At 43.6% G+C, this 10,221-nt stretch overlaps 1 protein-coding gene across 3 annotated transcripts in view; it reads right to left on the reverse strand.

Annotated features, from left to right (window-relative positions):
- The window catches only part of LOC129188664 (arginine-glutamic acid dipeptide repeats protein), a 31,496-nt gene extending 26,305 nt beyond the window's left edge, over positions 1-5,191 (reverse strand). For all 3 annotated transcript variants that reach the window (XM_054789517.1, XM_054789518.1, XM_054789519.1), the window contains exon 1: positions 868-5,191. In XM_054789517.1, the coding sequence (XP_054645492.1) occupies positions 868-1,791 (924 nt within the window). In that variant the 5' untranslated portion in view covers positions 1,792-5,191. The remainder of the gene's footprint in view (positions 1-867) is intronic.
- Between the last annotated feature and the right edge of the window lie 5,030 nt (positions 5,192-10,221).

Below are 10,221 nucleotides of genomic sequence, written 5' to 3' on the forward strand. Positions count from 1 at the left end.
TTAACTTAAGAAGCCAAAAACTTACCACTTCCACACGGGATGGGAGGATAACTTTTCTTCATGTGGGACATGCCATGGCTGACTTCATGCAGTGTTAAGCTAATGTCATCAATGCTGTCATTACTGCCGCCTAGTGGCCAGAATACTACATATCACTTGTATTTCAATATGTTTGGACTAATAATAGACCACAGTCTACCACCAAACAGCCATCATTTATTCATTCATTACGTTGCGAGCCAATAAAAAAATGAGATGTGGTCCGAAAATTGCCTCCAGGCCGCACTTTGGACCTGCCTGGTCTCGGCATCAATGCATGCAAACCAACGGGTGGCGCCAAACTACTTCTCCCCAGAGCTTTTCTTCCCGTCACTCACACACACCAGTGTGTTACGGCGCTGACTGAAAGATGGAACGACTGCCGAGCGGCTAAGAAATGCTAAAACTAATACCAGTTGTGATTGAAAACACAATCACTTGTCGTTTTATGTCTTGAAGGTATTTTTGTCCAAACACAAGCCTACAAGAAAGCGTCTTATATTCAGGGTCAATGCGGTATTTTGTTTATTATGTTTTCGTATAACGGGAAGGAGAAGTTCAGTAACACACTCAAATAATACAACGGAATAAAACCAAAATCAAGTCAAACTAAACTCGCTCTTTAAGACGCCTGACAGACGGGAGCAATGCTGTCACCTAGTGGTGTTTTATGGGTATTGCGGCAATTAGTGCAAATGTAGTGTGTGCTAAGTGCACTGAGTTCATGTTAATGTTATTTGATGTTTAATGAAGCGTATTTCTCATATTGTACTGACGTTGAAGGTTCTATTCTATTTCTGCGGAGTGATGGAAGAAAAAGTTCTTTACCTCCCTCATCTCCTGCTGAACATCCCTCAGTGCGGCCAGAACCTGCTCCAGGTTCTCCACCACCCTCTTGAGCTGCCTCCGTACCACCTTCCTACTGCAGCCCGCCCCCTTGGCGTGGGACTCCTCCTCAGTCTTTGCTCTGTGCCGGAGCCACCTGGTCTGGTTCTGGCCCACGGCCGGGACACGTTTGGAGCCGTGTTTCCCCGGTCCTCGCAGAGTCGTAGTGAAGCCCAAACCTCTGTGAGGAATCTCGGTGGGGAAGATGACTCCGTTGATTCCTTCCACAGGTGGTGCTTCTCTGAGCACAGTGAGGTCTCTTTGGCTCTGGCAGTTCCTGCTGATGTAGCTGAAGCTGGATCTGAAGCCGCCGTGGCCCTCTTTTGGTCCCTGCGGGTTAGAAGTGAGCCAGACGGATGACCGCAGGTCTCGCTGATGAACCGTGTAGTCCCAAACGTCCTCCCTTCTGTCCTCCACGCAGACCCCGAGGGGCACCGTACAGTTTGGAGCCTCAGGCGTAGGCGCCGGTCCATGGTTCTTAACCGAGGATCCAGACCCATCTCGCTGAGGAGTAACGGGATTAGGTTCCGCTTCCGCTTTGGACTTGGCCGGACTGCCGTCCTTCGGCTTCCCCAGAATGTGATGCCCCCTCAGCACCACCGGCAGCATCCTGGCCACCCCCACCCCATTGCACCGCAGCTCGCTCTTCTTTGCCTTGTTTTTCCCCGGGATGGAGAAGATCCCGATGCCTCTGGTCCTCTCCAAGTTGTCGTGGAGCTCGGGATTGGATTTGTACGGTCCGCTGAGCCCCAGGTCAGCGGCGGCGTGCTGGGACTTGAGGCTGTTGCGCAGCCACGGGATGAAGTGGGGGGCGTGAGGCTTGAAGGCTCTCTGCTCGGCCGCCGGAGCTCTGCTGTCAGAGAACATGCTGACGGATGGTGTCCACCACAAGGTTCTGTTTCCATAAATCTCCTCCCACTTTTGCCATCAACTAACTCCTCAGTCTGTCTCCCCCCCTCCACAACTTTTGCCTCCAAGCCAAAGCCTTTGCTTCCTCCTCTGCCTCTGGAGCTCCTCTTCTCTCTCGCAGCCCTCCAGCGCCTCAGTGGCTCACAGCAGAGAGATGCTTCTGGTCTCTACGTCCCTCTCTCTCTCTCGCTCGCCCTCTCTCTCCCCCCCCCCTTCGCTCTGCACTGCACTGCCTCCAATTCCCACTCTTTCTTCCTCCCACTCCCTCTCACAGCTCTAACTCCTCATCTCTCCGCTGTCAGTCCTTTATCGTCTGCTGTCATTGGAACCGTCCTGCTCTCTTTTTCCTCGCCTCTGCAGCTCAACTCCAATCAGGACGCCAGTCTCATTAATCCCTGGTTAGCCGCTACGTATGCGCGCCCACGTGATTCCCCCCGCATCCCGGCTGCGTCCTCATCTGATTACTCCTTACCCGGCTCAGCCCCTTCACCATTAAATGCTGCTTTGGCGACCGGGGGGGGGGGTTAAAGGAGCAGGAGGTGGAAAAAGGGCAAATAATTGCAACCTCCAGGCTGAATCATCAGCAATTTGAGTGAATTAGAAGCTGCGGCTGCGATGCACAGTCTCACCTTACATGCCCAACTCATTGCTTTCTGATTGGTTATCTTTATGCATTCGTTTATCTTTAATGCCTGGATTTATTTATGTTTATTTATTATTCACCAGGCGTGTCACGAGATTTTCACGTTACTTTTAAGAAAAGTACAATGAAAAATATAAAAAAATGACAATATATTGCTATCTGCTAACATCATTTCTACCACGTTACACTCCCCTGCACTCTGTGTGTATGCTAGCGCCCCGCCTCCACCCACCGAGGCAAAGAGACTCTATGACTGACAAAAGGGCTCACTCCGCTAAAACCGTTGTTCTACGGAACAAACGCGCCTTGGCAGTGGCAATATATTGAGGCGGGCAAAATGATCCAGTTCATTGTCATTTCTTGTGTGATCGATTCATTACTTTATTATCGTCCCAGGTCCAGTGCCCACAAGACATTCTTTTAATCTCCTGAGATCTTGTGAGACTCCTCCTGTTTACCCATTTTATTTCGAATTTTTTTCAACACTTCTTTTGTCTCTCCCTTTTTTTCATCTCCGTGTGGGCCGGTGGTGCGGCCCGGGGGCCACTCGTGGCCTGCAGCTCGTTTCTTCTTGGCCTTTGTCTTGGCTTTCTACTGACACAATGAAACAAGAAAACTTAAACCGAAAAACAAAACAAAAACTACAGCAAAAAGGGAGAAAAGGTTGAGATGTTGACACACGACCCACGAGACGAGATGATGCGCGAGATTTAACGTCAATGTTGAGAAAAGTACAATGAAAAAATATGACCTGACGGACAAACGTCAAAAAACAATGCAGGTGCGTTTTGAAATGTTTGTTGCCCCTCAAATTGATGCTAACCGATATGATTGAGGCCAAATAAACAACTGTAGTGATAATATATCATAACAATGCAATATTTCCTTTAAAATGTCAACTTTCATTCTGTAAAGTTGTCGAAATTGGCGTTTGTGACCTGTATTTCCTCGCAGGCCATCCGTACTGTCAAACGTTTGCAGCATTTCTTGGAATGCTGGCTTTTCAACTGTACTAAAGAGCAGCGTTTCTTTTGCCATGACTTTCTGTGAGCGCGCAGTTTTGCACAGTTTTGCGCGGTTCCATTTGTATTTACTGTGCTTTGCCGGCCAAATGAGTGTTGGCTGTCGGGACAAAGGCTCTGCATTTCCATGTGTACAAGTTGGGAAAAGCGGGTGGTTTGGATATGTTTGAGGTGGGCAGGTTCACTTTCTTGCCTTTTATGTTGCTACCACTGTCGAATAAATTCCACATACCGGCTCGTTCGTGACGATGCGCTCACCTTGCTCGTTATTAAAATTCCCACACGGGGGCTGTGGCATTTTGCCTTGCACGCGTCTTTTTCCCTCCTAGCTTCTGCTACCTTGCATTGCTCCTCATGAAGCTCCACTCTTGCTGTGCGTGTATGCTAGCGGTCTCGCCTCTCCCCACAGAGACAAAGACTCTGTTCAGCATCTCAGTGCTGAACCGATGCACAGAGTGAGCCGGGAGCCGGGAGGCGGGAGACGAGGAAAAACATGGCGATATATGGAGGCGGGCAAAATGATCCAGTTCATTTTCATTGATCGTCTCGCCACGTGACACTCTGAAATACTACTACGAATAATACGTATAAAACAAAGCTGAGATGCAGTAGAACCTGGTTTATGTCGACAAACCATCTACGTCCACCAACCTATGAAATCCTGGCCCATTGTGTTCTCCCGTGCCCGCTTCAGTCGACATCAACATAAAATGTTGTCGGTGTATGTTGGCACGCGTCCTGGTAGCGTTGGCGTCATGGTTGCCTCCAAGCCACATGACTGCTGTCTACTCACACGGCATGAAAGCATGCACACAGCCACTTCCTGTTCAGCGCAAAGTAAGCATGGATTGAAAATGCACCCTTTTGTTGACATTTAAACACAGGAAGTGCGAGCAATGGCGCTAATCAAGCTGCGCTTCTTCCCATTCCTTTTGGGCGGCCTTGAATTGTGCGCGTAAACCTGATGTTTTCCCACATTTGTTCCGATTAGAAGCTATTTTGGGCTTTGCTGGCACCGTCCTTGGCAGCGCGGATGAGGTTCCTGGCGTCTGACAAGCCCAAAGATGCCTCCGAGGTACGCGGCTGCTTGCACGGGTCCCGCTCCCTCTTCTCTCCCTGACAGTTTCCGCTGTCACTCAGCAGCCAGCGAGTCAAAGCTCGTGTCATTCCGCGATTCGGCGCAGCCGTGCAGTCCTCTGCTCGCCTTCATCCTGTGACATGGACAGGTACGGGGGGGGCAGACAGACGCGCGGACGGGTGTAATCTGCAGGCTAAGAAGATTTCCGCCTGCATGTCGAGCGACCGCTGTCAGCCAGTAATGACCGCTAGTCCGGGTGGAGGGGGGCCAGCAAAAACAATAAAGAGTAAGAGAGCGGCTTCTCTTAATCCTTTGGAGCTTTGTGACTCCGCACGGCACGCTGGCCAAACCAAAGTCTGCACTCGAGCACGCTTGCACTCCTGAAGCGAATGCCGGCGCGCCGCCTCGTCACAATCTATGCCTCGTCCTCCGAGCTCGAGTTCAGGCCTCAATGTCGTGCCAAAGTCAAGCGGACGCAGCGCCCGATGACCAAGCGAAGCAAAAGGGACAGATCACAGTGCTTCCGAAAAGGAGACGGAAGAAGCAAAGTTCCATCCATCCTTCCTCGTCTCCGTGTCCCCCCCCACTTCCTGTCTGTAAACGTCACCGGTTTCTAACAGGGAGAGAAAAGCAGAGGGAACATCGACGCTTTAATACAGATGAGAGGTGACTAATAAAAGAAAGAAATCATACTAGGGCCGCACGGTGGTGTAGTGGTTAGCATGTTGGCCAACACAGTAACAGCCTGGAGATGGGAAGACCTGGGTTCGATTCTCCCTTGGGCATTTCTGTGTGGAGTTTGCATGTTCTCCCCGTGTGCGCGTGGGTTTTCTCCGGATACTCCGGTTTCCTCCCACATTCCAAAAACATGCATGTGAGGTTAATTGACGACTCTAAATTGTCCATAGGTATGAATGTGAGTGTGAATGGTTGTTTGTCTATATGTGCCCTGCCATTGGCTGGCCACCAGTCCAGGGTGTACCCCGCCTGTCGCCCGAAGTCAGCTGGGATAGGCTCCCCCGCGACCCTAATGAGGAAGAAGCGGTATAGAAAATGGATGGATGGATGGAAATCATACTACTGTACAATATACACATAATCAGTAAATAATGTAACCTATAAAAATATAGAAAATGAACAATAGCATCCAAATAAAAGCATAAACCAATAATAGATCATCTTTTACTGTGATATCATAAGACCACACATTAGACAACAATACCAGGTCATATCGGAAGAACATCACAAATACAAAGAATTGAAAATAGCTAACATGGAACATAAAACACAAACAACTCAATCAAATAGCAAATCATAAATCAAGTTCATCAAATACTCAGTAAATATGAATATAAGAATGTAATTGTAATAAGTAGAACTAGCAAGTACAAAAATAATATATAACATAATAATATATATATATATCATATAATAATATAAAATATCAAATAATAAAATACACTGAATTTAAAATATCAAATACAAAATATAATACAAATAATAAATCTAATAAAAAATCAATTGAACAATAACAAATGTAATCATTTAATAATAAAACAGGGTAAAATACAAGAATAAGAAATGCACTGAATTAAAAATACATCAAATAAAAACAGAATAAAAATAATAGAAGATAAAATATGAAATACATATCATAATTAAACAATAATAAATACAATACTTTAATATTATACCACAACACATTAAAATAAAATATAATATAATGATAAAATTAGAAATACAAGGACTTCAAAATATATCCAATAAAACAAGAAATACGCTGAATTGAAAATATCGAAAAAATAATAAGAAATAAAATAAAAATTAATCTAAAAATAAGAGTTGAACAATAATAAATATGATCATTTAATATAAGAAATCTATAAAATAACTAATAATCATGTCATATTAGATTATGAAATGGGAGGTCAACATGAATGTAATGATTGGATGATGATACATGTCAGGAAACGATATCAAACACAAGGCAACGTGATACAATAAGAAATACGGCGGTAGGATTGGGACATCAATGCATGAACGTAAAGAAAGCTAAGCAAATAAACGGACTAAAAGGTGCGTACGGCGTCAGTAAGTTCGGCATTCGGCAAACGTGGCTTTTTCTCTGCTTGGTGGCGTCCCTGCAAGGTCAACGCCTGGCGCCTTTTTTCAGTCCAAAACTCCACTGATCATCTTTTTGTGCTGTCGGCTGACGCAAGCTCAAGCGCTCAAAGGAGTTCCTGCTGTGACTAAAAGCCCTTTTGCACACCAAATGTAGCCGCACGTGCTCCCTTCGCCCTGCGGAGCACCGCTGCCACGCCGTGTTTGCCCGTCCTCGCTCTCTCTTTCTCCGCCTTCACAGGAAGTGGAGGAAGACGCCATCTCTGCGGTGGCAGTAAAGTTGAGCAAACACGCTCGCCAGCCAGCACACGCACACGCACGCGCACACGCTGCCTCCAGGAGGAAGTGGGCAAGGTGACAAGGAGGCGCTGCTCCTGCTGGCGTTTGCAAGGAGGGGCGGACCTCTTTCAGGCCTTCATGCTTCAGGAGCGCCAGATTGTCCTCCAAAAGTTGGACCTTCAAATGATTGCCTTTTAGGCTCCAAGGCCTTGAAGTGGAATGCTAACGCTAAACAAGCTATCACACGGTCACATGGTCACACGGTCACATGGTCACACGGTCACATGGTCACACGGTCACGCGGTCACATGGTCACACGTTAAAATTACCAGAAAAATCAAGTCATTAAATTGGAAAAGAGAAAATGAAATGACTTTAGTGAAGTACATGAATAAATACATGACAAACATGTTATTTTCACATCTGTTTCAAGAAAGTCGCTTTAAAAACACAGTAATACTTCCATGATAATACCACAGAAGGAGATGTCACTTGAAGAAAATATGAAGAATGAAGGAAAACAGGCTGTAAATTGATTTCAAGAAAATTCATATTTGAAAAACATTAATCCGTACAATTTAATTCATTCCTTAATTACAAATGAATAATCAGACCAAAACACAAACGAAAATGCATAAAAGAATAAATAAAGAGAGAATAGATGAGATTATTAATAAGACATCATTGATGCATACAGTATTGGGTACTTAAAATATAGATTTATGTATCATAATCATAATCAGGAATGAAAATGTGTGCGTGTGTGTGTGTGCACGTGTGTGTGCACGTGCGTGTGTGTGTCCATCCACAAATGCTTTTCCTCCATCAGTTTGGAGCTGAGAATAAGGAGGTGTGCCCCCCCCCATCACAAACACCTGAGAATAATTGGCCTGAGCTGAAACGGCCCGCAAGCGCGTGACAGCCGCCTGTGATCGCCATGATCGTGTCTTTCACCGCCGTCTTATTTATGGGCCGCCGTCCGAGTGGCGGCTGATTGGAGGAAAATGGAGACTTTTAAGAGACATAAATTCAAGGTCTTAAAAAGGGCAATAAATACGCAGTGCAGCTTTGTTGCGTTAATGACCTTTTCGCCAGCAGTCGTTTTTCCAGCAGCACAATTGCACAAAACCTCCTTTGAAACAATGGGGGCTCCCAAGTGGTGGTCTCAGCCAGGGGCACCCCTTTTACCTGCTCCCTTGCTCCTGTTCACACGCTTCAAAACATTCACACATTTTACAACACTTCCATGAAAATGAACGGGCCAATCCTGATACATCATGCTACGTGTTCGCATGGTGGCGGTTAGCATTGCTAGCATGCTAACATTAGCATAGTAGCATTTTTAGACAGCGCTATCATGGTAGATATTGCATGCTAACGTCAGCATTTCAAACATGCTAACATTAGCATAGTGACATTTTAGCTGTTTTCATAAGTCGAAACATGTATGAACGCTTAGTGCTGTCACGTTAACTGTTAGCATTTTTGTTCTAGCAACCTAACATGAGCATAGTAGCATTTTTTTTTTACATTTTCATAAGTGCTAACACACACAGACACTTAGCTCTAACATGCTAGATGTTGCCTGCTAATGTTATCATTGTTTGCATGCTAAAATTAGCATAGTAGCATTTTTTACCATTTGTATTGGTATTAACATTGGCAGACACTATCATGCTAGATTTTTGACAGACTTCTGACATGCTAACACTAGCATGGTGACATTTTAGCCGTTTTCAAAATAGAAACCATATAAACACTTAGTGTGATCATGTTAGGTGTTAGCATGTTTGTGCGAACAAGAACATGGTAGCATTTTTTTACATTTTCATGAGCATTAACATATGCAGACACTCAGCTCTGACATGCTAGATGTTGCATGCTAAAGTTAGCATTTCTAACACATTAGTAAGTTAGCATACTAAAATTAGTATAGTAGCATTTTTGCCATTTTTATTAATATTAACATTGGCAGACAGTTACTATCATGCTAGATTGTGAATGCTAACGTTAGCATTTCTAACATGTTAATGTTAGCATTGTAGCCATTTTCATAAGTGGGAACTTATATAAACACTTATACAGTGCTTTCATGTCAGGTGTTAGCATGTTTACGGTAGCATGCTAACATAAGCATAGTCGCATTTTTAAACGTTTTTTTAAGTATTAACACTTAGAACTACCATGTTAGATGTTGCATGCTAATGTTAACATGTTAGCATTGTTAGCATGCTAACATTAGTAGCATTTTTTTTCAATTTTTATTAGTATTAACATTGGCAGACACTTAACTCCATCATGCTAGACTTTGCATGCTAACGTTAGCATTTCTAACACATTAACATTAGCATAGTGACATTTTAGCCTTTTTCACGAGTAGAAACTTATACAAACACTTGGTGCTATCATGCATCATCTCGTGCACAGGCACCACTGCAAGAAATGTCACGTTTTCTGAGCGCTTAAGAAAAGAGTTTTTCTGCATAAAATATGGAAGTGAACAGATGCCGTCTTCCCTCGAGTGTCCGCGGTGGCGTTGTTGATGATCCTCCTCGGTATTGCCGGTCGTGTGTGTGTGTGTGTGTGTGTGTGTGTACGCTGCACACACACACACGGAGACGTGTGTCTTTGCTGTCCTCTCGTATACTTTAGCGTTGTTTGCTTTTGCAAGGTGTTTTTCATCCTCCAACACGTCAGTCAGGTTCTCTCGCAGGACCGAGTCGACAGAGAGAGAGAAGAAGACAGCTTATGCAGGGATGGGGAAGCAAATGTTTAAAATATCAAGTAAATAATGAATCAATAAAATGATAAATAGATTTAAAAAGAAGGTTTGAACAATAATAAATATAAATTAAATAATCAAACACAACAAAGTCAAATACAATGAAATAGTATATTATTATTATTATAAATATTATTACAATAACAATAAAATAAGAAGTACAAAGAAGTGAAAAAAATACAATTAAAGATTTAATAAAATAAGAAATACAATATAAAATTACAAATCAAATGCTAAAATGAATACAATTAATAAAATACTAAGTAAAGACAAATGTAATAATTGAATGCTAAATATAGTAAAATATAAGAATCAAATAATAAATACACTACATTAGAAATACATCCAGTTAACAATGTAGTAGATCATCCAAATAAATATAAATATAAATATATATAATCCAAATAATATAAAAATAATAGTAGAGCAGGGATATCATTCAGAATCATTTAATAATAATAAT

Source organism: Dunckerocampus dactyliophorus, chromosome 10 (assembly GCF_027744805.1).
Source record: "Dunckerocampus dactyliophorus isolate RoL2022-P2 chromosome 10, RoL_Ddac_1.1, whole genome shotgun sequence".
In the NCBI taxonomy this organism is placed as follows: domain Eukaryota; kingdom Metazoa; phylum Chordata; class Actinopteri; order Syngnathiformes; family Syngnathidae; genus Dunckerocampus; species Dunckerocampus dactyliophorus.